Here is a 26,432-nt window from a genome sequence, read left to right as displayed (position 1 = left end):
TCCATTCTTTGGCCCGGGGGCAATGTTTGTCTGATTATGTCTTGCTCCATTATATAAATGTCAGTTGTTTTTGAACCAATGCCGCACCCCCCACCGGATTGGCCAGGTCTCCCGTCACTGGCAGCGGCTGGTATGTGCAGCAGAGGAGCTACCAGCCTGCCCTGTGGTGTGTGGGTGCCCTGTGGTGTGTGGGTGCCCTGTGGCGTGTGGGTGTGGGTGCCCTATGGTGTGTGGGTGGGTGCCTGTGATGTGTGGGTGTCTTGTGATGGATGGGTGCCCTGTGGTGTGTGGGTGTGGGTGCCCTGTGGTGTGAATGGGTGCCCTGTGATGTGTGGGTGTGGGTGCCCTGTGATGTGTGGGTGCCCTGTGATGTGTGGGTGTGGGTGCCCTGTGATGTGTGGGTGCCCTGTGATGTGTGGGTGTGGGTGCCCTGTGATGTGTGGGTGCCCTGTGATGTGTGGGTGTGGGTGCCCTGTGATGTGTGGGTGCCCTGTGATGTGTGGGTGTGGGTGCCCTGTGATGTGTGGGTGCCCTGTGGTGTGTGGGTGTGGGTGCCCTGTGGTGTGAATGGGTGCCCTGTGATGTGTGGGTGTGGGTGCCCTGTGATGTGTGGGTGCCCTGTGATGTGTGGGTGTGGGTGCCCTGTGATGTGTGGGTGCCCTGTGATGTATGGGTGTGGGTGCCCTGTGATGTGTGGGTGTGGGTGCCCTGTGATGTGTGGGTGCCCTGTGGTGTGTGGGTGGGTGCCCTGTGGTGTGGATGGGTGCCCTGTGATGTATGGGTGGGTGCCCTGTGGTGTGTGGGTGCCCTGTGGTGTTGGCTAAGTCTGGGAGAAATACCCTGATGTGTTGCTCTTGTCTTCCTTTCTCCTGCAGGTATTTCCCTGATACTGTGGAATGCGTTATATTCCATGGAGAGGATTATAATCCGATGGATGCTCCTCACAGAAACCTGTTACTGTGCGGTGCAGCTTTTAGGTGGGTTATGAATGAAGAAGGAATCACATCAGCCTGTGAGCTACTCTACAGACAACTGCCTGGTCCCCCACTGCCTCTCCCCCCTACCCCTCCCCCTCTGCCCACTGTGCCCCCTGCCCCTCCCCTCTGCCCCTGCCCCTCCTCCTCTGCCCACTGTGCCCCCTGTCCCTCCCCTCTGCACCCCTCTGCCCCCTGCCCCTCCCCCTCTGCCCCTGCCCCTTCCCCCTCCCCTCTGCTCCCCCTCTGCCCCTGCCCCTCCCCTCTGCCCCCTGCCCCTCCCCCTCTGCCCATCCCCCTCCTAGATTCATAGAATCATAGAATGGTTGCAGCACAGAAGGAGGCCATTTGGCCGTTAAACCCATGCCGACTCTCTGCAAGGGCACCTCAGCTAGTCCCACTCCCCCACCCTTTCCCCGTAGCCCCGCAAATGTTTGTCCTTCAGGTAGTTATCCAATTCCCTTTTGAAAGCCGTGATTGAATCTGTCTCGGGCAGTGCATTCCAGATACTAATCACTAGCTGTGTAAAAAGTGTTTTTTCTTGTGTCATCTTTCGTTCTTCTGACAATCACCTTAAATCTGTGTCCTCTGGTTCCCGACCCTTCCACCAATGGGAACAGTTTCTCTCTATCTGCACTATCTACACCCCTCATGATTTTGAACACCTCTATCAAATCTCCTCTCAAACTTCTCTGCTCGAAGGAGAACAACCCCAGCTTCTCCAGTCTATCCATGTCACTGAAGTCCCTCATCCCTGGAACCGTTCTCATAAATCTTTTCTGCTCCTTCTCTAAGGCCTTCACATCCTTCCTAAAGTGCCGTGGCACGAATCGGACACAATACTCCAGTTGAGGACGAACCAGTGTTTTATAAAGATTCATCATAACTTCCTTGCTTTTATACTCTATACCTCTATTTATGAAGCCCAGGATCCTGTAAACTGTTTTAACTGCTTTCTCAACCTGCCCTGCCACCGTCAATGATTTGTGCACATTTGTGCACAGGTCTCTCTGTTCATACACCACTTTAGTGCCCTGCTGCAAAGTGACGGCCTTGCTGTCAGCTCCCAGGGTCCTGTGCAACAATTTGATGCACCATCACTAAATCAGCTCTGCAGGAGACGACATTCAGGGCAGCCGTTACCCACTGGGGACAACATAAGGCAGGTACGTCAATGAGGTAGGGGCAAGGCTGGGCACGAGCTGAGAGTGATGGGAGACTTTGCTCGGTCATTGCAGAGTAATGCAAGCTGAGTGCTGAGCTGTGGCACCAACTCAGTGAGGTATGTCAGGCCATGTTTGCAGACGCTGCTGCTCCAGTCACACTGCACCTGCAGCACTCCGTCCGATCACCACATCGCAAGGTGGTGCAGAGAAGGGTCAAGTGGGTTATCCCAGGGAGTGAGCACAGGGCAGAGAAGCATCAACCGAGAAGGGAGGCGAGTAAAGCAATCCTTTCGAGGGACATGAGATACCAAGTGGAATAGAATCGGCTAATCCTGAGTTTGATTTGGAGTTAAACTGTAACCAGGGAGAAAGTGGACGCGGATACACTTCGGGAAATGCAAGTTCAGGATGTCAGATTAATCACTGCAACGGGCTTCTTAGTTACATACTGCAGACAAAAATGCTGAAGTCTTTCAAAGGACAGATGCTGTGATGGGGGAACCATAGGTTTGAATGGAACGATGAGCCGGGTGGGCTGAATGGCCTCCCTTATCGGTGCCATGTTGTAGTGGTGAAGTATGGCCACAGGGTGGCAGTGCTGCCCACATTTCCTATTGATTGGTCAGACAGTCTGTGATATTAAACCATTGTCAGCAATGCAGGTTCGTGTTTGATGTGTGAGCCTCGACGGATAAAATCGCAAGGCTATTTGGCTGCAGGGGGCATCACCGTGAGCCCAATACTGTCCACATGTGATAACATAAAAATCAGTAGCAGCACTGCAAATGAAATTCATTCTGTGACCCGCTTTACGTCTTTCAGTTTGATCAGATTCTTTTATAAGTGTCAATCGGATTTATCGTACTGAGAGTTATTTAGTATAATGCTCCTGGATCAGGAGCTCAAAGGCTCGATAGGGGCTTGAACCCTCACCTCATCACGAGCATGTGGAAGAAAGGACCGAGTGTAACGTAGCCAAGTTTGCTGACGATACAAAGATGGGAGGAAAAGCAGTGTGTGAGGAGGACACAAAAAACCTGCAAAAGTATATAGACAGGCTAAGTGAGTGGGAAAAATTTTGGCAGACGGAGTATAATGTTGGAAAGTGTGAGGTCATGCACTTTGGCAGAAAAAAATCAAAGAACAAGTTATTATTTAAATGGAGAAAGATTGCAAAGTGCTGCAGTACAATGGGACTTGGGGGCACTTGTGCATGAAACACAAAAGGTTAGTTTGCAGGTACAACAAGTGATCAGGAAGGCCAATGGTATCTTGGACTTTATTGCAAAGGGGATGGAGTATAAAAGCAGGGAAGTCTTGCTACAGTTATACAGGGTATTGGTGAGGCCACACCTGGAGTAGTGCGTGCAGTTTTGGTTTCCATATTTACGAAAGGATATACTTGCTTTGGAGGCAGTTCCGAGAAGGTTCACTAGATTGATTCCGGAGATGAGGGGGTTGACTTATGAGGAAAGGTTAAGTAGGTTGGGCCTATACACATTGGAATTAAGAAGAATGAGAGGTGATCTTATCGAAACGTATAAGATTATGAGGGGGTTTGACAAGGTGGATGCAGAGAGGATGTTTCCACTGATGGGGGAGAGTAGAACTAGGGGGCATAATCTTAGAATAAGGGGCCGCCCATTTAAAACTGAGATGAGGAGGAATTTCTTCTCTCAGAGTGTTGTAAATCTGTGGAATTCGCTGCCTCAGAGAGCTGTGGAAGCTGGGACATTGAATACATTTAAGACAGAGATAGACAGTTTCTTATACGATAAGAGGATAAGGGGTTATGGAGAGCAGGCAGGGAAGTGGAGCTGAGTCCATGATCAGATCAGCCATGATCTTATTAAATGGCGGAGCAGGCTCGAGGGGCCGTACGGCCTACTCCTGTTCCTATTTCTTATGTTCTTAGGTTTTTATGTTCTTATACAGTATATTATATCATGTGCATCATACCTCAGCTCCACAGCCGCCCCCGACCCTAGAAGACTCTCTTCTATTATTCTAACACCTTAGCACTCCCTATCCCCTCCATTCCTTCAAATCTTGGTACAGTATCCCGAAGGACATTCTGAGCCCAGTGTCCCGTCCTGAGCCACTCTGGTGTACTGAATGTGTGACTGTTAGTTAGAACATTTATCATGAAATGTTTCATTCTGTTGCAGTTATGAGCATTCCTCTGTTTGAAAGGCAAGCACTGTCGCACGGAGCAACACTACTGCTATCCGGCCACTTGCTCTTCACCCTCATCAGCGCCTATTACTATTACCAAGTTGGCCGCAAGCCCAAGAAGGTGTGAGAGGCTGGCGGGCAGGAGCCATGTGCCGGGCGGAGGCTCCAATGTGACTGACTGTCTTCTGGAATTTATCTTTTTCGTAATCTGCGTATCGTGTTCGCGTTCTCTCTCGCTTGGACTCGTGCCTTTCCAGATGTGTTGTGTTAAGAGGATATTGTGTGTCCCTGTGTGGCAGCAGTTTGACAATATTGGATTCATTACCTCAAGAATAATCATTAAACTTGTGCCACGACCTGTGGTGTGGACTGTTTCACCATCGGAGCTGCAGTCACCAACGCACCTAGTGCGGGCATATCCGGGAGGATCCAACATGCTCCGCGATTGTCCGGGAGTCTCCGGGAATTAAAGGTCAATCTCCTGGTCACTGCTGTGAGCAGCCCAGGGAGAGAAATCACAGGGGCAATAAAGGAAAATTGTGCTTTATTTTCATTTTCTTTGTTGGGCTTTGTTTATGTGTTACGAGAATGTTGGGGATGGGCAAAAGGCTGTTTGATTGAGTGAGGCGGTTGGTCATGTGATGGAACCTCCAGATGGCGTCCCCATTGAGACATGCCGATGCTGCTGGGAGATGCACTGCTGTGAACTGGCTGTTGCACCATGAACCCTTTTGGGGCGAGTTTCCCCACTCCCCAAAACCCACGGCCAAAATCCCGAGTCGTGAGTGCAGCAAGCGGCCCCGGCACATGAGATTTATCTGCCGGTACCCGTCTGTCTCGGGCTGTGCCATTCGATGAGAGTGACCAGTCCAATCCAGGAGCTGAACCATCGAGACACAGTGTGTGTCCTTCCCCCCCTCCTCCGCCCCCAGTGCGCACTACACCGTGAACTCCCCAATGCTGAGCCAGCTGGCAGGGCCGGGATGTTGGGGAGCGAGGTAACCACTCCACACAGCCCTTTCATCGAACTCTCACCCCTTCAGTCTCAGGCCACAGGAAAGGCACGGGTCCTGTCAGACCCTGCTGGGCAAGGTCCCCACAGTTCCCACAGGAAGGGAGGAGGTGTGCTGGGTGCAGCAATCACTGTCCTCACCCACAGCGGGCGATGAGCGAGCAGAGCAGCTACAGAATATAGGGCATGGGGAAGTGCAGGACAGAAAACAAGTTTGGAGAAAGGAGACGGTTGCCTGAAATGTTTATATCACATAGAAGGCGACAGACATCACTTAAAAATAATTGCTAACTTTCATCCGCTTTTATCCGTTCAAAATCGCAAAATAATGTTACTTTTCCCACTTGAGTCAGGAACAGTTTTGCTCCCGGTCTTTCCCAATCCCGGGCCCTGCCTGAGGCCAGGTATCTGTGTGTCCAATAACCTTTCTTGTGTAGTTCACAAACTGAGCACCTGTGGGTGAAATTTCTTGTACACGGATCGACCTTCAGGCTGATGATTCCCCAGTTGGGGTGAAATCCGCTTCAAATGAAGATGCTCAAAGATAGATTACCAAAACCCTCGGGCGCATCTGCACCACCCCTGTCGGTTATCGAGCACAGTTGGTGCCTCACAACGCTCCCAGACACTGCTCCAGTAGCTGCTCACCCCCAAGTGAGATCGGAACAACTCTGCCCACTCCCAGGGCGGAGCACAGAGATTCAGCAGCACGAATGTGGGTACACGGGGTGGCGGGGGAGGTCAGTAAAGCGGGTATACTGAGGGGGAGATCAATACTGCGAGTATACTGAGGGGGAGATCAATACTGCGGGTATACTGAGGGGGAGATCAATACTGCGGGGGGGATCATTACTGCGGGTATACTGAGGGGGAGATCAGTACTGCGGGTATACTGAGGGGGAGATCAGTACTGCGGGTATACTGAGGGGGAGATCAATACAGCGGGTATACTGAGGGGGAGATCAATACAGAGGGTATACTGAGGGGGAGATCAGTACTGTGAGTATACTGAGGGGGAGATCAGTACCTCGGGTATACTGAGGGGGAGATCAGTACTGTGTGTATACTGAGGGGGGGATCAATACAGCAGGTATACTGAGGGGGGGATCAATACTGCGGGTATACTGAGGGGGCGATCAATACAGCAGGTATACTGAGGGAGCAATCATTACTGTGGGTATACTGAGGGGAATCAATACTGCGGGTATACTGAGGGAGGGGGAATCAATACTGTGGGTATACTGAGGGGAATCAATACTGCGGGTATACTAAGGGGGGGAGATCAATAATGCAGGTATACTGAGAGGGGGAGGTCATTACTGTGGGTATACTGAGGGGGAGATTAGTACTGCGGGTATACTGAGGGGGGGATCAGTACAGCGGGTATACTGAGGGGGGATCAGTACAGCGGGTATACTGAGGGGGGGATCAATACAGCAGGTTTACTGAGGGGGGGGATCAATACTGCGGGTATACTGAGGGAGCGATCAATACAGCAGGTATACTGAGGGAGCAATCATTACTGTGGGTATATTGAGGGGAATCAATACTGCTGGTATACTGAGGGGGGAGATCAATAATGCAGGTATACTGAGAGGGGGAGGTCATTACTGTGGGTATACTGAGGGGAATCAATACTGCGGGTATACTGAGGATATACTGAGGGAGGGGGAATCAATCCTGCGGGTATACTGAGGGGAATCAATACTGCGGGTATACTAAGGGGGGGAGATCAATAATGCGGGTATACTGAGAGGGGGAGGTCATTACTGTGGGTATACTGAGGGGGAGATTAGTACTGCGGGTATACTGAGGGGGGGATCAGTACAGCGGGTATACTGAGGGGGGATCAGTACAGCGGGTATACTGAGGGGGGATCAGTACAGCGGGTATACTGAGGGGGGATCAGTACAGCGAGTATACTGAGGGGGGATCAGTACAGCGGGTATACTGAGGGGGGATCAGTACAGCGGGTATACTGAGGGGGGATCAGTACAGCGGGTATACTGAGGGAGGATCAGTACAGCGGGTATACTGAGGGGGGATCAGTACAGCGGGTATACTGAGGGGGGATCAGTACAGCGGGTATACTGAGGGGGGATCAGTACAGCGGGTATACTGAGGGGGGATCAGTACAGCGGGTATACTGAGGGGGATCAGTACAGCGGGTATACTGAGGGGGGATCAGTACAGCGGGTATACTGAGGGGTGAGTCCGACAATACCAAGAAAGGATGACCAAGAAATTGATAAAGCAGGAAAATGAGAATATGATAGTAAACTAGAGAGAGTCATAAAAACTGACTCTAAAAGATGTAAAAAGGAAAAGATTAGCAAAAATATATATGGGTCCCTTACAGGCTGAGATGGCAGCAATTATAATGGGGAATAAGGAAATGGCAGACAAACTAAACAAAAAATTTGTGTCTGTCTTCATGGAAGAAGATGCAAAAACCTCCCGGAAATAGTGGAGAACCAAGGGTCTAGTGAGAAGGAGGAACTGAAAGAAATTAGTATTAGTAAAACAATAGTACTGGAGAAATTAATGGGACTGAAAGCCGATAAATCCATGGACCTGATGGCCTACATCCTAGGGTTTTGAAAGAGGTGGCTATAGAGATAGTGGATGCATTAGTTGTCATCTTCCAAAATTCAATAGGCTCGAGAACAGTTCCCACGAATTAGAAGGTAATTAATGTAACCCCACTATTTAAGAAAGGAGAGGGAAAACGGGGAATTAGGACCAGTTAGCCTGACATCAGTAGTAGGGAAAATACTAGAATCTATTATTGAGGACGTGGTAACAGGGCACTTAGGAAATAATAATAGGATTGGGCAAAATCAACATAGCATTATGAAACAGAAATCATGTTTGACAAAACTGTTAGCATTTTCTGAGCTTGTATCTAACAGAATAGATAAGGGGGAACCAGTGGATGTAGTGTATTTGGATTTTCAGAAGGCATTCGATAAAGTGCCACACGAGGTTATAAACAAAATTAGAGCTCATGGGATTGTGGGTAATATACTAGCATGGATTGAAGATTGGTTAACAGACAGATAATAGAGTAGGAATAAATGGGTCATTTTCGGGTTGGCAGGCTGTAACTAGTGGGGTACCGCAAGGGTCAGTGCTGGGGCTTCAGCTATTTACAATTTATATCAATGATTTGGATGAGTGGACCAAATGTAATTTATCCAAGTTTGCTGATAATACAAAGCTTGGTGGGAATACAACTTATGAGGAGATGGCAAAGAGACTTCGAGAGGATATAAACAGGTTAAGTGCAGGTTCAAGAACATGGGAAGTGGAATATAAGGTGGAGAAATGTGAAGTTATCTACTTTGGTAGGAAAAATAGAAAGGAGAGTATTTTTTAAATGGTGAGAGATTGGGAAATGTTGGTGTTCAGAGGGACCTGGGCGTCCTTGTACACGAATCACTGAATGTTAACATGCAGGTACAGCAAGCAATTAGGAAAGCATATGGTGTGTTGCCCTTTATTACAAGAAAATTTGAGTGTAAGAGTAAAGACGTCTTACTGCAATTATACAGGGCCCTGGTGAGACAATACCTGAAATTTTGTTACAGTTTTCGTCTCCTTACCTAAGGAAGGATTACTTGCTATAGAGGGAGTGCAACAAATCCTATGAAGAGAGATTGAGTAGACTAGACATAGATTCTCCAGAGTTTAGAAGAAGAATGAGAAGTGACCTCATTGAAACATACAAAATTCTCACAGGGCTTGACAGGGTAGATGCAGGGAGGATGTTTCCTCTGGCTGGGGAGTCTAGAACCAGGGTCACAGTCTCAGAATAAGGGGGTGGCCATTTAGGACTGAGATGAGGAGAAACTTCTTCACTCAGATGGTAGTGAATCTCTGGAATTCTCTACCCAGAGGGCTGTGGGGGCTCAGTCTGTGAATATATTCAAAACAGAGATTGATAGATTTTTGAATATTAAAGGAATCAAGGGATATGGGGATAGTGCAGGAAAGTCGATGATCAGTCATTGAAGTACGGAGCAGGCTCGAGGGGCCGAATGGCCGACTCCTGCTCCTAATTCTTATGTTCTAATACTGCGGGTATACTGAGGGGCGAATTCCACAATAATGCGGGCATTTTGAGGGTGTTGGGGACTAAATGTAAATCAGTGCCAGTATACTGAGGTGGGGTGGGGGGGAATTCCACAGTACTTCAGGTATGCTAAGTGGGAGAGTTCAATACTGCGGGGCTTGGAGGGGTAGTTCTAAATCACCGCCAGTATACCGGGTTCGGGGGGGGGGGGTCGACAGGGTGGTGGGATAGAATTCCACTGCAGGTGTACTGAAGGAGAGCTGAGGCTGAGCAGGGCTTTGGTATATTTTCTAAACACTATTGATCACCTGGTCAGGTACACCCCTACTTCTGAAAATATTTTCAGATTTGAGACAAGTCAGACATGTGGGAGTATTTCCAGCTTGGTTACACAAGGAGTCACAACCTCAATGTTTGGCAGTGGTTTACCCAGGAAGTGGGAGCACACAGGATGGGGCAGGTAGTAAACTGGGTGTACACTGGGTGTACGGGTGATAGTACACTGGGTGTACAGGTGATAGTACACTGGGCGATAGTAGACTGGGTGTACAGGTGATAGTACACTGGGTGATAGTACACTGGGTGTACAGGTGATAGTACACTGGGTGTACGGGTGATAGTAAACTGGGTGATACTACACTGGGCGATAGTACACTGGGTGTACGGGTGATAGTACACTGGTAGATAGTACACTGGGTGTATGGGTGATAGAACACTGGGTATATGGGTAATAGTACACTGGGTGTATGGGTAATAGTACACTGGGTGTATGGGTGATAGTACACTGGGTGTACAGGTGATAGTACACTGGGTGATAGTACACTGGGTGTATGGGTGATAGTACACTGGGTGCGTGGGTGATAGTACACCGCGTATATGGGTAATAGTACACTGGGTATATGGGTGATAGTACACTGGGTGTAGAGGTAATAGTACACTGGGTGTAAGGCTGATAGTACACTGGGTGATAGTACACTGGGTGCATGGGCGATAGTACACTGGGCGATAGTACACTGGGTGTACGGGTGATAGTACACTGGGTGATATTACACTGGGTGTATGGGTGATCGTACACTGGGTGTATGGGTGATAGTACACGGGGCGATAGTACACTGGGTGTATGGGTGATAGTACACTGGGTGTATGGGTGATAGTACACTGGGTATATGGGTGATAGTACACTGGGTATATGGGTAATAGTACACTGGGTATATGGGTGATAGTACACTGGGTATATGGGTAATAGTACACTGGGTGTATGGGTGATAGTACACTGGGTATACGGGTGATAGTACACTGGGTGTACAGGTGATAGTACACTGGGTACAGAAGGACATAAGAATTAGTAATAGGAGTAGGCCATCTAGCCCCTCGAGCCTGCTCCGCCATTCAACAAGATCATAGCTGATCTGGCCGTGGACTCAGCTCCACTTACCCGCCCGCTCCCCATAACCCTTAATTCCCTTATTGGTTAAAAATCTATCTATCTGTGATTTGAATACATTCAATGAGCTAGCCTCAACTGCTTCCTTGGGCAGAGAATTCCACAGATTCACAACCCTCTGGGAGAAGAAATTCCTTCTCAACTCGGATTTAAATTTACTCCCCCGTATTTTGAGGCTGTGTCCCCTAGTTCTAGTCTCCCCGACCAGTGGAAACAATCTCTCTGCCTCTATCTTGTCTATCCCTTTCATTATTTTAAATGTTTCTATAAGATCACCCCTCATCCTTCTGAACTCCAACGAGTAAAGACCCAGTCTACTCAATCTATCATCATAAGGTAACCCCCTCATCTCCGGAATCAGCCTAGTGAATCATCTCTGTACCCCCTCCAAAGCTATTATATCCTTCCTGAAGTAAGGTGACCAAAACTGCACGCAGTACTCCAGGTGCGGCCTCACCAATACCCTGTACAGTTGCAGCAGGACCTCCCTGCTTTTGTACTCCATCCCTCTCGCAATGAAGGTCAACATTCCATTCGCCTTCCTGATTACCTGCTGCACCTGCAAACTAACTTTTTGGGATTCATGCACAAGGACCCCCAGGTCCCTCTGCATGCAGCATGTTGTAATTTCTCCCCATTCAAATAATATTCCCTTTTACTGTTTTTTTTCCAAGGTGGATGACCTCACATTGTATTCCATCTGCCAAACCTTAGCCCATTCACTTAACCTATCTAAATCTCTTTGCAGCCTCTCTGTGTCCTCTACACAACCCGCTTTCCCACTAATCTTTGTGCCATCTGCAAATTTTGTTTCACTACACTCTGTCCCCTCTTCCAGGTCATCTATGTATATTGTAAACAGTTGTGGTCCCAGCACCGATCCCTGTGGCACACCACTAACCACCGATTTCCAACCCGAAAAGGACCCATTTATCCCGACTCTCTGCTTTCTGTTAGCCAGCCAATTCTCGATCCTTGCTAATACATTTCCTCTGACTCTGCGTACCTTTATCTTCTGCAGTAACTATTTGTGTGGCATCTTATCGAATGCCTTTCGGAAATCTAAATACACCACATCCATCGGTATACCTCTATCCACCATGCTCGTTATATCCTCAAAGAATTCCAGTAAATTAGTTAAACATGATTTCCCCTTCATGAGTCCATGTTGCGTCTGCTTGATTGCACTATTCTTATCTAGATGTCCCGTTATTTCTTCCTTAATGATAGCTTCAAGCATTTTCCCCACTACAGATGTTAAACTAACCAGCCTATAATTACCTGCCTTTTGTCTGCCCCCTTTTTTAAACAGAGGCTTTACATTAGCTGCTTTCCAATCCGCTGGTACCTCCCTAGAGTCCAGAGAATTTTGGTAGATTATAACAAATGCATCTGCTATAACTTCCGCCATCTCTTTTAATACCCTGGGATGCATTTCATCTGGACCAGGGGACTTGTCTACCTTGAGTCCCATTAGCCTGTCCAACACTACCTCTCTAGTGATAGTGATTATCTCAAGGTCCTCCCTTCCCACATTCCCATGACCAGCAATTTTTGGCATGGTTTTTGTGTTTTCCACTGTGAAGACCGAAGCAAAATAATTGTTTAAGGTCTCAGCCATTTCCACATTTCCCATTATTAAATCCTCCTTCTCATCTTCTAAGGGACCAACATTTACTTTAGTCACTCTTTTCCGTTTTATATATCGGTAAAAGCTTTTACTATCTGTTTTTATGTTCTGCGCAAGTTTACTTTCATAATCTATCTTTCCTTTCTTTATTGCTTTCTTAGTCATTCATTGCTTAAATTTTTCCCAATCTTCTCGTTTCCCACTAACCTTGGCCACCTTATACGCATTGGTTTTTAATTTGATACTCTCCTTTATTTCCTTGGTTATCCACGGCTGGTTATCCCTTCTCTTACCGCCCTTCTTTTTCACTGTAATATATTTTTGTTGAGCACTATGAAAGAGCACCTTAAAAGTCCTCCACTGTTCCTCAATTGTGCCAACGTTTAGTCTATGTTTCCAGTCTACTTCAGCCAACTCTGCCCTCATCCCACTGTAGTCCCCTTTGTTTAAGCATAGTACGCTCGTTTGAGACACTATTTCCTCACCCTCAATCTGTATTCCAAATTCAACCATACTGTGATCACTCATTCCAAGAGGATCTTTTACTAGAAGATCGTTTATTATTCCTGTCTCATTACACAGGACCAGATCGAAGATAGCTTGCTCCCTTGTAGGTTCTGTAACATACTGTTCTAAGAAACAATCCCATATGCATTCTATGAATTCCTCCTCAAGGCTACCCCGTGCGATTTGATTTGTCCAATCGATATGTAGGTTAAAATCCCCCATGATCACTGCCGTTCCTTTTTCACATGCCTCCATTATTCCCTTAGTTATTGTCCGCCCCACCGTGAAGTTATTATTTAGGGGCCTATAAACTACGCCCACCAGTGACTTTTTCCCCTTACTATCTCTAATCTACACCCACAATGATTCAACATTTTGTTCATTGGAGCCAATATCATCTCTCACAACTGCCCTGATATCATCCTTTATTAACAGAGCTACCCCACCTCCTTTCCCTTCTTGTCTATCTTTCCGAATTGTCAGATACCCCTGTATGTTTAATTCCCAGTCTTGGCCACCCTGCAACCACATTTCTGTAATGGCCACCAAATCATACCCATTTGTAATGATTTGTGCCGTCAACTCATTTACTTTATTTCAAATGCTGCGTGCATTTAGGTAGAGTGTTTTAATACTAATTTTTAAACCATGATTTTTAGTTTTGACTCCTCCTGCAGCCCTTTTATATTCATACATATTGTCCCTTCCTATCACCTTGTGGTTTACACTTACCCCAGTGCTACTCTGCTCTGTTGCCTCCTGCCTTTCGCATTTTTTCTTGGGATCCTGTTCATTTGAGCCCTCAACCACTCTAACTAGCTCAGAGCCCACTCCTCGGTTCCGAATACTCCTCGCATTTGGCACCGAGCTTTCATGCTTGCCTTTCTATTACACTTTGACCCTTTAGAATTTTGCTGTACAGTGGCCCTTTTTGTTTTTTGCCTTGGGTTTCTCTGCCCTCCACTTTTACTCATCTCCTTTCTGTCTTTTGCTTCTGTCTCCATTTTGTTTCCCTCTATCTCCCTGCATTGGTTCCCATCCCCCTGCCATATTAGTTTAACTCCTCCCCAACAGCATTAGCAAACAATCCGGTCCTGCCCAGGTGCAGACCATCCGGTTTGTACTGGTCCCACCTTCCCCAGAACCGGTTCCAATGCCCCAGGAATTTGAATCCTTCCCTGCTGCACCACTGCTCAAGCCACGTATTCATCTGAGCTATCCTGCGAATCCTACTCTGACTAGCACATGGCACTGGTAGCAATCCCGAGATTACTACTTTTGAGGTCCTACGTTTTAATTTAGCTCCTAGCTCCTTAAATTCGTCTCGGAGGACATCATCCCTTTTTTTACCTATATTGTTGGTAGCAATGTGCCACATGGGTATATGGGTAATAGTACACTGGGCGATAGTACACTGGGTGATAGTACACTGAATATATGGGTGATAGTACACTGGGCGATATTACACTGGGTTATAGTACACTGGGTATATGGGTGATAGTACACTGGGTGATAGTACACTTGGTATATGGATGATAGTACACTGGGCGATAGTACACTGGGTATATGGGTGATAGTACACTGGGTGATAGTACACTGGGTGATAGTACACTGGATGATCGTACACTGGGTATATGGGTGATAGTACACTGGGTGTATGGGTGATAGTACACTGGGTGATAGTACACTGGGTGTATGGGTGATAGTACACTGGGTGATAGTACACTGGGTGATAGTACACTGGGTGTATGGGTGATAGTACACTGGGTGATAGTACACTGGGTGTATGGGTAATAGTGCACTGGGTGATTGTACACTGGGTGATAGTACACTGGGTGTATGGGTGATTGGCCATTGATTGATTGGCCTGTGTAATGTGGTGAGTGGGAAACTTAGCCCTGGTGCTGAGGACTTTGCATGTCTGTCCTAAACACCTCAGTCAAAACCACACTGTGCTTCTGAGCATCACTTTATTGTAAATATTTCACAAGGCAATCAGACAACGACAATATTAGGAACAGCTCCACCTTTTCACTGTGAGATCTATAGTTTCATTAAAGGACTGAGTCCAGTCACTGGGACCTCAACATTGGTGATATTACAAAACCCAGCGGTGCAGATCGAGCTGCAGTTCATATGCAATAACGCAACCAGCTCGAGAATAAGAGATCATTTAGGTGTGTACATGATTGAAGAACACAGCTGGACATTGCTCACAGATCGGACCGAGCTTTGCACAGAGCCTCGATCTCATGCAGAGTCCCAACCACCCACAATCAAACTCTTTGGGTCAGTATAAAGTTCCCTCCCACCCTCTCATTTCCCCCGGCCCCTCCCCATCCTACACAAGCTGCAACCTTCACTCACACTCTTGCTGTACCTTAAACTCCTCTCCCATTTCTCATCGCAGTAAAGTTGTGGCAGTTTTTATCACAAGCAGGAGAGGAGGGGAGAGCAATACAGAGCACTGGAGTCTGATTGGAGCCTCCGCCCTCCAATGGCTGAGCCGATGGTAGGGTCCAATAACCAGTCACTCCCTCCCCTGGGGAGTGCAGGAGAAGTTGAGGAAAATTTGAGGGTTAACAGAACAGTATGTGCATAGTCCATGGATTCACCTCACACAACACTCATACCCACCTGAGTGTGACAAGTATATCAGCAGCATGACAATCACCCATCCTCATCCTGCCCCCTCCAACAACACCCATCCCTCACACCGCCCCACAGCACCCATCGCTCACCGCCCCCCACAGCACCCATCAGTCACCCCGCCCCCCACAGCACCCATCCTCACCCCACCCCACTGCACCCATCGCTCAGCATTGAGGGAGGTTTGCATTCATTACAATGAGAGGTGATGTGATGGCAAGTTGGATAACATTGAAGTGGTCAGCACATTAACGTTGGAACAACGTGTGAGTTTATCCATGGAATATTGACCCTGTGCCCAGAGCCCCCCAGCCCCCAGGCCCCCGGCTCCAGCTCCAGCTCGCTGCTCTCCATTCACAGGCCTTGCTGCACTTTTCCCGCTCTCTTTCCAGCTGCTCACGCTTTGGCCTTTGGGTCTTTAATCATTTTTTGGTCGGGTCACTGGGCCCTGGCTCCAGGCCTCAAGCAGAATCCACGCAGCAGCTTTTGCCCTGGCCAAGTGTAATTACCTCCGACCTTATTCCCCCTGCAGTTGGGTTTGGGGTCAGCATTGGGGGAGGTCGGGGCTGGGGTCAGCATTGGGGGAGGTTGCGGCTGGGTCAGCATTGGGGGGCAGGGCTAGAGGTCAGCATTAGGGGAGGTCAGGGCTAGGGGTCAGCATTAGGGGTCAGCAATGGGGGGTCACGGCTCGGGGTCAGCATAGGGGGAGGCCGGGGCTCGGGGTCAGCATTGGGGGTCGGGGCTTGGGGTCAGCACTGGGGGAGGTCGGGACGAGGGGTCAGCATTGGGGGTCGTGGCTCGGGGTCAGCATTGGGGGTCGGAGCTCAGGGTCAGCATTGGGGAAGTCGGGGCTAGGGGTCAGCATTGGGGGGGTCGGGGCTAGGGGTCAGCATTGGGGGGGCGGGGCTCGGGGTTAGCATTGGGGGGGTCAGAGCTGGGGGTCAGCATTGGGGTGGGGCTAGGGGTCAGCATTGGGGGGGCGGGGCTAGGGGTCAGCATTGGTGGGCTGGGGCTCAGTGTCAGCATGGGCGGGGGGGGGCACCTGGAGGCCAGGTCCAGGAACTGGGGGAAGAACTGCGATCTCTGAAAACCAGGGAGAGAGAACTTGAGGGGGGGAGGGAGGTGGTTAGTGGGAGTATGTGTGTGTGCGTGTGTGCTAGGCCCATGCAACAGAGCCTGTTCACCAATCATCTCGGGTCCCCTTGCTCTGTCAAGTTCATGTGATGGCTGGTGTGCAACGCCCACCTCACATTAAAAGAATACACGCACAGGCATGATTTTTGGGACCTGGAACATCAGGACCTGTACACCGCTATCATTGCCCACCCTGAGCAAGACTCGGTGGGCAGATAAGGCCCGCTCAAAGAACAAGGTGATGGATACACCTTCTCCAGGAGAGGTAAACCAGAAGACGAATGCTATCACCAGGGGGTGGGCTTCGCCATCAAAAATTAGCTAGTTGGGCATCTCAGAAACTCCCCTTGTGGGATAAGCGAATGCCTCATGATTCTTCGGCTCACTCTAACTCGGAACCAGTGCGTACGCCCCAACACTGGAAGCTACAGACGAGACCAAAGAGGAATTCTACTCCAGCCTCGAACAATCCATGTCTCGAGTCCCAACGGGCGACAAGCTGATCCTCCTTGGCGACTTTAATACCAGAGTTGGAAAGGACACTGTGGTGTCCCTGCACCTTGTTACAAACTCACACGAGGCATGTATATATCAGACATGGTCACTCTGTGACCTTCACTTTATTCCCAGGACCAAGGAGTGCTGACCCTGGGTGGGACCTCCCCTTTTATACCTGGAAACCCAGGTGAGGAGTGTCTCCCGCAAGCTCACCCCCTGTGGTCAGGATACAGGTACAGTGTGCATGAGTTACAGTTACATAACTATTGTCATTGCAAGATGGTGAAATACATGACAGACACAAGCCTCTGGAGAGGGATGATTGGCAAGGAATGTGGAGGAAGAACAACCGGTACCCTCCTCCTGACGGAATGCTTAGAACACAGTCTTGTCATAACCAACACCTTGTTCCGTCAGAGAGACAAGTACAAGGCCTCATGGCAACACCTTCGCTCCAAGCACTGGCATCTACTGGACTACGTCATCGTCCAAGTGAAGGATCGCAAGGACGTTTGCATCCGTGACAGGAGCTGATCACTGCTGGACTGACCACTGCCTAATCCGCTTTGTCATTTCCATCAATGTAACCTCAAAATGGCGGGAGCAACAGAAATGCTGCTGCAGAAAAATCAATGCTGAAGCACTCAAGGAAAGCCCTATTCAGCCAACGCTTTGCGGCCAACCTGACAACTCCCAGTGACCCGGAGATGCAGAATGTCCACAGTGCCTGGTCTGCCCTCAAGTCCTCCATAATTAACACCTGTGAAGAGATGTTCGGTCGCTCTACCAGAAAACATTAAGATTGCTTCGATCAGTACGACCAGGAGATCCAGGAGCTAATAAATCGTAAACGCAAGGCATTCTTCAATTGGAAACATCATCGTAACTTGAGGGAAAGAAAACAGATCTACAGGTAACTGAAGACCGAGGTCCAACAAAAAACTTGTGACCTAATGATCATGGTGGATGGAGAAAGCGCAGGAGATCCAGCAACTAGCCGACAACCACGATGTGCATGGATTCTTTAATGCAGTATGGCCCAAGCACCCAAGGTCCTACCCCACTGAGGGCCATGAACGAAGAGGTACCCATCAAGGACAGAGAGGCAGTCAATGCCTGCTGGAAGGAGCACTTTGAAGATCTTCTTAACCGAGACTCTGTCTTTGATGTCAGTGTCCTCGACTCCATCCTGCAGCATGCTACCCGCCACCACCTCAGCACAACCCCAGCCCAGCATGAGGTTGAAAAGGCCATCCGACAACTGAAGAACAACAAGGCCTCAGGAGCAGATAGAATCTCGGCCAAAGTACTAAAGCATAGAGGAGAAGTACTCGGTGCAAATTCATGAACTCATTTCTCTTATTTGGAAGGAGGAGAGCATGACAGGGGATCTCAGAGACACGGTAATCATGACCATCTTCAAGAAAGGAGACAAGTCCGATTGCAGTAATTACAGAGGAGTTTTCCTGTTGTCTGCCACAGGGAACATTATCACAAGAATTCTTCTCAATCGCCTCCTCCTAGTGGCTGAAGAGCTCCCCCCAGAGTCGCAATGCGGATTCTGTCCACTGGGAGGCACAACGGGCATGATCTTCACCGCGTGACAAATTCAAGAAAAATATAGGGAGCAGCATGGCCTTCTTTGACCTCACAAAGGCCTTCGACACTGTCAACCAAGAAGGATTATGGAGTGTCCTTCTGAAATTGGCTGTCCTCAAAAATGTATCACCATCCTCCGTCTGTGTCACGATGGCATGCAAGCCGTGATCCTTACCAACAGATCCACCATAGACCCAATACAAGTGCAGACCGGGGTCAAGCAAAGCTGTGTCATTGCACCAATGCTATTCTCAATCTTTCTCGCTTCATCTAACCTCCAACCAGCTTCCCGCTGGAATGGAGCTAATCTACAGGACGAATGGGAAATTGTTCAATCTCCATTGCCTCCAGTCCAAGACCAAGGTTTTTCGAACCTCTGTCATTATTATAGTATGCAGACGACACTTGCATTTGTGCACATTCAGAGGCCGAACTCCAAACGATCGTTGATTTCTTCACTGAAGTTTATGAGAGACTGGGCCTTACATTAAACATCAGTAAGACAAAGGTTCTTGACCAACCTGTCCCTACTGCACAGCACTGCCCCCCAAATATCAAGATCCATGATGAGACCTTTGACAATGTCAACCACTTCCCATCTCTTTTGCCACCAAGGGCAGACATCGACGACGAAATCCAACACTGCCTTCAGTGCGCCAGTGCAGCCTTCGACCACCTGAGGAAAAGAGTGCTTGAAGACCAAGATCTCATGGTCTACAGAGCAGTAGTGATACCCGCCCACCTATATGCTTCAGAGACATGGACTATGTACAGTAGGCATCTCAAAGCACTGGAGAAGTACCACCAATGCTGCCTCTGCAAAACCCTGCACATTCATTGGCAGGATAGGCACACCAGCCTGTGTTCTCGCTCAGGCCAACATCCCTAGCATCGAAGCATTGACCATGCTTGATCAGCTCCGATGGATGGGACACGTTGTCCGCATGCCCGATATAAAACTGCTGAAACAAGCACTCTACTCCCAGCTGCGTCATGGCAGGCGAGCCCCAGGAGGGCAGAGAAAACGCTTCAAGTCCTCAAAGCCGCCTTGAAAAAAATAACATCGCCAGCGACTCTTGAGAATCCCTGGCGCAAGACTGCTCAAATTGGAGGAGAAGCATTTCAGAAGGCACAGAACACCTCGGGTTTCTTCGCCGGGAGCACGCGGAAGCCAAGTACAAACAGCGGAAGGAGCGCATGACAAACCAAGCACCCTACCCACCCATCCCTCCAACCACCGTCTGCCCCACCTGTGGCAGAGTCTGTAGATCCTGCATAGGATCCCTTAGAACTCATAATATTAGCATGGAAGCAAATCATCCTTGACTCCGGGGGGCTGCCTAAGAAGAAAAAATGATAAAATAAGGAAACTGAGGGCAGAAAGCGATTGGAAAGCATGAGAAAGCAGTTGTCTCACTCCATGGTGATCAGCCGTGGTGATTTTCACCTCTAGCTTATTCTAGCAGATCAGAGTTAGGATCTTTACTTCAGCGCTGGAAGTGCCTGCTGGGGATGGTGCCAGCACCTGCAGACTCAAGGGTTTGGAATTCCATGGGCCGGGCATATGGAATTCCTCAATACCTGTTCCTGGAGTGTGCCACACGGTCTGAGGCTGGGAATTCCAGGCCCAGTGTATGAGGAATGGATTGAGCTCTTGTATGGCGAGTTCAGACACGAACACCACGCACGTGATGAGGCAGCACGGTGTGTGCCGAGCTTGCTGTAACCATTGCCTACACACCCTATCCCACCGCATGTTATAAACATAGTCGACAATGTAACTGAACCTGTAGATAGACCAGCACTGGCATCATCACGGCTGGTTCGGGAGAATTAACTTGGTCTTGCCAGGAGGGCAATCCATTCCAGTCTGCAGATTCAGAGCATGGCTTGTTCTCTTTATATTAGAGCATGTAATTGGCTCAAAATTATTTGAGCAATACCTTAGACAATCTGTGCATTTTTGTAATTGGATAAAGAAATCTAACAGTTTCCTGCAATGGGAGGCTCAGCAGGTGGAGTCTTGCTTTACTCATTGTCGCTGTCAGGCCAGCATTTATAGCCCACCCCTCAATGTCCTGGTTTGATCCAATTGAATGGCTGCTTCAGAAGGCAGTTAAGGGCCAGATTGGGGAAGGATGGTCTTTTCCCTTCCCTAACTTATATTAGTGAGAGAGTTGGGTTTTTACAACAATCTGACAGCTTTGTGGCCACTTCTAGATATACCAGGTTTTTAAAAACTGAATTTAAATTCTCAAACTGCCATGCTGACCTTTGAAATCCCATTCTCTGAGACTGCGATACCAGTCACCTCATCCATACACCAGCAGAGCACTCATCTGATGAGGGCATTCTTCTTTCATATTAATACCAACCACACAAAAGGTCAGCATTGACTGGAGGTGGGATTGAGGAAATGAGGGGTATATCTGGGCAACATCTGGAATTCGCTGAGTTCAGCCATTTTGTTGGGTCACAGCAGAGAGAAAGAAACTTAAGGCACAGGTTTTAGTTTGGAGAGGCTAAAAAGAGGGGTTCCTAGAATGCCTCACCATAGCTGTTATATTGAGCTGCTTTCCGACGAGAAGCTTGAGGAAATGCAGGAAAATACCAAGGATACAGTGTTTGCTCCTACAGTGACCGAGGATACAGTGTCTATTCCCCCAGACCCAGGATACAGTGTCTGTTCCCCCAGACCCAGGATACAGTGTCCATTCCCCCAGACCCAGGATACAGTGTCTGTTCCCCCAGACCCAGGATACAGTGTTTGTTCGCCCAGACCCAGGATACGCTGTCTGTTCCCCCAGTGACCCAGGATACAGTGTCCGTTCCCCCAGACCCAGGATACAGTGTCCATTCCCCCAGACCCAGGATACAATGTCCGTTCCCCCAGACCCAGGTTACAGTGTCTGTTCCCCCAGACCCAGGATACACTGTCTGTTCCCCCAATGACCCAGGATACAGTGTCCGTTCCCTTAGACCCAGGATACAGTGTCTGCTCCCCCAGACCCAGGGTACAGTGTCTGTTCCCTCAGACCCAGGATACAGTGTCTGTTACCCCAGACCCAGGATACAGTGTCTACTCCCCAGACCCAGGATACAGTGTCTGTTCCCCCAGACCCAGGATACAGTATCTGTTCCCCCAGACCCAGGATACAGTGTCTGTTCCCCCAGACCCAGGATACAGTGTCTGTTCCCCCAGACCCAGGATACAGTGTCTGTTCCCCCAGACCCAGGATACAGTGTCTGCTCCCACAGACCGAGGATACACTGTCTGTGCCTACAGTATCTGAGGATACAGTGTCTGAAGACTTGTGCTCAAGACTGCTGAGAAAAGGTGGGGGTGGGGTGCGGGGGTGGTGAATAAAACGATGCACAAACATCAGGAAGATGTGCAGAGAACATTGTTTCGAACGACAGCAAAAACCTTGGTAATGAGTGCAAAAACTTTGTTAACAACTTCTGGACTGGCAAACAGCTGCCTGTGACATCAGAATCAGCCAACCAGCAAAAGGTGTATGTTATCTCTGGACAAACAGAAACTGGACACCAGGATTTCATGAGGAAAAAGCATGCAATGTGGTATATAAGAAGCAGGATGAAGGATTACTCTCTCTCTCTGGAGCGGAAGATGGAAACGAAGGGAGGTTTTGTGAGCCGGCCTGCCAAATGTTCAGGACCTATGATCAACTTGAACTGATCACTCAAGGAAGATTGTATGTATGCCAATTAACTCAGGTGCACATTTATTGCGAGGATAGAATTTTTTTAGCTTTATGTATACTAGCTGAATCTGGAGCATATTTATTATGAGTAAAGGATTTTTAACTGTATACCAGTTAGTTCGGAGCATATTTATTGCAGAGGAAGGAATTTTAAATACTTTTAATAAAGTCCATTGTATTGCAGAAAATTAAATTCTTTGTTGCTTCTCAATGTTTTTATAAGTCTTGGCGTTTGAAACCTGTAGAAAAAAGTCTTAAAGAAATGGCAACCACGAAAGAAACCAAGCTAAGAATGCAGAACATGGGAAATTATTTGATCGGTAGGATGGCTGAACGAAGGAATCAGTTAATAACAGGGTAAAAATGAAAGAGCAGGAGAAGCAATTTGAGCAGATATGGAGGGAAGCTAGTGATAGAGAAACGGTGTTAAATTGACCTTTGAAGTAGTTAGAAAGGGAGAGAGAGGAAAATGGAGAAAAGGGGAATTTTCAACAGGTACTTAAAGCTGTGTTTGCTCCAAGAAAAACAAATTAAAAACATAGAATTTGCTACTATGGATGTTTGAGAAGTCATGGAATGTCTTTGTGTGAAAGTCTGTCTTTGTAAAAAACAAAGGGTGCCTGTTGCGATTGTTTTAGCTCCAGCCACTTGAGTGTCAAAGCTGATTAATCCCTTGTGTGCTGTTAATTTGTTAATTAAAATGGGTGGTTTCATTTTAAATCAATTCAAATTGTAACTGCCTTCTTAATTTGGTTACAAAAGTTTTCTTGAAATTATAAATTGGAGTTATTGAGGTTGATTAACCTATGAAAACCTGACTTTCATTGTGGCCATGGTGAAATTCTGGTTATTTTAAATTGTGTGATGTCTCTAGTTCCATCCATGAGACTTTCACACTAGGGAAAAAAAACGAAGGGAAGTGGGAGCAGAATTGGTTCATAGAATGTTTAAAGTTAACAGTGATGTTGAGAATGATTTGTGCTAGGAAAAATAAAGATGGCATTTGGTTGTTTAGAAAAATGTTCTTAAATTTACATGAAGTGACATAATGGCATCAGACAATGTTTTGCTCAGCCTTCTTATAAACCTAGAAAGAAGTTAACCCTTTCCGCTAACGGGTGTTTTTTTAATTCAGCAAGGAACCATTTTTGAATTGCAGAATGACATTTTAAAGTTATTGGACATTATTAAATGAAGGTTTGTTTTAAATTTAAGTGAATATTTGCCCCATGGGGCAGAAGGAATTTGATGATTTGACAAATTAACCCCTTGGGCTCTTAAGCAGAGTCACAATGGATTCTCTGTTTCTTTTACTTTCTAAGTAGATGCCCATCAGGAAGAAGGAGTAGAATTGGCGATGTTCTCCTGTAATTCCTGTGTGGAAAGTTGGCAACTATAGTGGAAGCCAGAAGAAAAGAGGGAGAAGACTATTACTTACATAAAGTAAAAGCGCATCCCAAGACCGAACCTTAGTGGGAGGGTAAAAGAAAAGCAGATGAACTAGCTAGGTTGGGGGCAGAGAAAAGGAATCCCGTGGGATCGTACCAATCATGACTGGTGGCTGTTACAATCCCGGTGGCTAATGCAATTCCGCTTTCCCCAGATCTTAAAACAGCACAATTGAAGGATATAATGCTAAAAACTGTCCTTAAGGAGAACAAAGCAGGTCAGTCTGTGGAAGGACACTACGGTGCCAGTGATGTCGCGGTCAGGGAAGGCATGCTGTTTAAAGGGGATAAGTGGATTGTGCCTGAGGGATATCGGGAGGGCACACCATCATAACCGACGACACCTGGCCCCGAGTAAACCTCGGGAGTGGGAGGTGGGAGGCCAGGTAATGGAACAAAACGATGCAAGGGTCGGAATGTTGAACCCTTGTACAAGGGCCATTTAAATGGTTTCATATTAACCAGATGAAGCTTTTTCAGCCCAGTAGCAGGTCACCGAGACAACAGGAAATGATTATGAGCATGATGAGCTGGATTAATCCTCTCTAGTGGAATGAGGAAGAAGGATACCCCCACCTAATCAGGTACCGTATGATCTGAATGAAAGTGGACAGGACACGGGAGCTGTAAGAACCTCCCCGGCCCCAGATCTGGAACCACCTCCTGTCGACAGACAAGCCTCACAGACCCCTCTAACCCCACGACATAGTAAGAGACAAATTATGAATGGTAGAAGTAGGGATGGCCGAGCGTATAGAACCAGGGTACACTTCCAGTGGTATGGTAACTGTACCACTGTAACCATCCATTATATCAAGGGATGCAAAAAATGGGAGTGAAGTTGTACAAGCAATAGAATTAAAAACTCATCCAAAGGTTCCTCCTCCTGTGAATAAAACTGATTTGTGGGAAAAGCCGATTGTTTGTCCTAAACATATCCCAGGACCAACAAATGGACTGGTGGTAATCCCAACTCGGATGATATTGTACCATGATGTGCATCGCAAAGTGGTGCCTGTACTATTGAATCTGAACAAAGTGGGACTACCTGGATGGTGTAAGCCTGAAACAGCGTGGTTATATGGGAGAATGATATGGGAATTAATCAAGGGATTTTGGCAGAGGGCCAGTACAACCTATGCCGAATCCAAGGACATTAATAAGCTTGATCATACCCTTGACAAGAATGGTACTGATTCTATTAAAGAGAATCATAACAGATGGTGACCAGGGCTGATTAATGATGCCACAACTGGTTTTAATTCAGGAACCTCCTTCATTAACAGTCTTGTTTTGGCTAGCCTAGACCAGCCCGTAAGGATGTCAGGAATCAATTAAAGGAAATTCTGAGTAAAATGAATGGTCTGGAGCAAGAGCAATTGAGGGAGGACCAAATTGTGACCATTCATTTGAAGGACATGGTTAAACATTTAGAATCCCATGCTAAGATAGTAAACTGGAGTATAAAAGAGAACAAAAAGACCTTTGATGAAGCTGCTCGAAATGATGTATGTGTAATGTATAGATCTTGGTCAGTGGAACAAGCCCGAGAAAACCTGCAGCGTATTGCTGGGGGGAAGCTCCCCTCGTGGGTAACTGATCGAGAGCTGAGGGCAATGTCCACTTACTAACTTACTCAAACTCTGTCAAGTCAGAGGGTTGGTACTGGTATATCCGGTGAGACACGATTGTCATCTACAGGAACAGAATAATATTACCCTATTAGGGATGGCATTGTATTACCCAATCATGCCAAGGAGAATATCTCCAAATCCTCTGTTCCGAGTCGAGAATGTAGGGGTTAGTCAGGGGAAGCATTTAGTAAGATACAATGAGCCCCCGAAGTATGTGACCCGGGTGGATGGGACAACATGGGTAGCCCCTGACCTAACTGGGTGTGCTCAAGCTCGGGACATGTTCATTTGTCCCTACAATGTGGTAGAACATGCAACCCCTGCGTATAGGTTTGATTGGGATGGGATAGCATGGAACTGCACCATGACGGTAATTGTGGGACAGCATTTCCCCATACAGTCTGCATATAGAGGGAAGGGTGAATATTGTGTCATCACCATACACCCGGAATACCAGTAAGTTACCAACCTGACTTGTTCCATCGCAGTGGGATCTTTTTGCTTTACCCCAGTCCAAACTGTGAGACTTGGGGCGCAAGTTTTATTAAGCATTTATTTGTATAGGCAAATAGGTATCACTGTAAGAGAGGAGTTAAAAGAGTAATTGCCAAAAGGAAGATATAGTAAATTTAGTCAGTCATTTAAGCCAATTGAGGACCAAGGTACAATGGACATTAAGCTACCAGGGGAAGAGAGGGTCACAACAGATAGACGCAGAGGTGGTACTTACGGTACATGTGATCAAGATAATACAACAATTGG

General features: G+C 47.6%; 1 protein-coding gene across 3 annotated transcripts in view; it reads left to right on the top strand.

The window, feature by feature from the left end:
• LOC139279961 (tumor protein p53-inducible protein 11-like) overlaps window positions 1-4,862 on the top strand; it is a 169,147-nt gene extending 164,285 nt beyond the window's left edge. For all 3 annotated transcript variants that reach the window (XM_070899323.1, XM_070899325.1, XM_070899324.1), the window contains 2 exons: window positions 876-977; window positions 4,309-4,862. In XM_070899323.1, the coding sequence (XP_070755424.1) occupies window positions 876-977; window positions 4,309-4,442 (236 nt within the window). In that variant the 3' untranslated portion in view covers window positions 4,443-4,862. The remainder of the gene's footprint in view (window positions 1-875; window positions 978-4,308) is intronic.
• Window positions 4,863-26,432: the final 21,570 nt, after the last annotated feature.

The sequence above is a fragment of the Pristiophorus japonicus genome, chromosome 14, assembly GCF_044704955.1.
Source record: "Pristiophorus japonicus isolate sPriJap1 chromosome 14, sPriJap1.hap1, whole genome shotgun sequence".
In the NCBI taxonomy this organism is placed as follows: Eukaryota; Metazoa; Chordata; class Chondrichthyes; family Pristiophoridae; genus Pristiophorus; species Pristiophorus japonicus.
The sequence above is the reverse complement of the archived record's forward strand: the minus strand, read 5'-3'. Positions and strand labels throughout refer to the sequence as shown.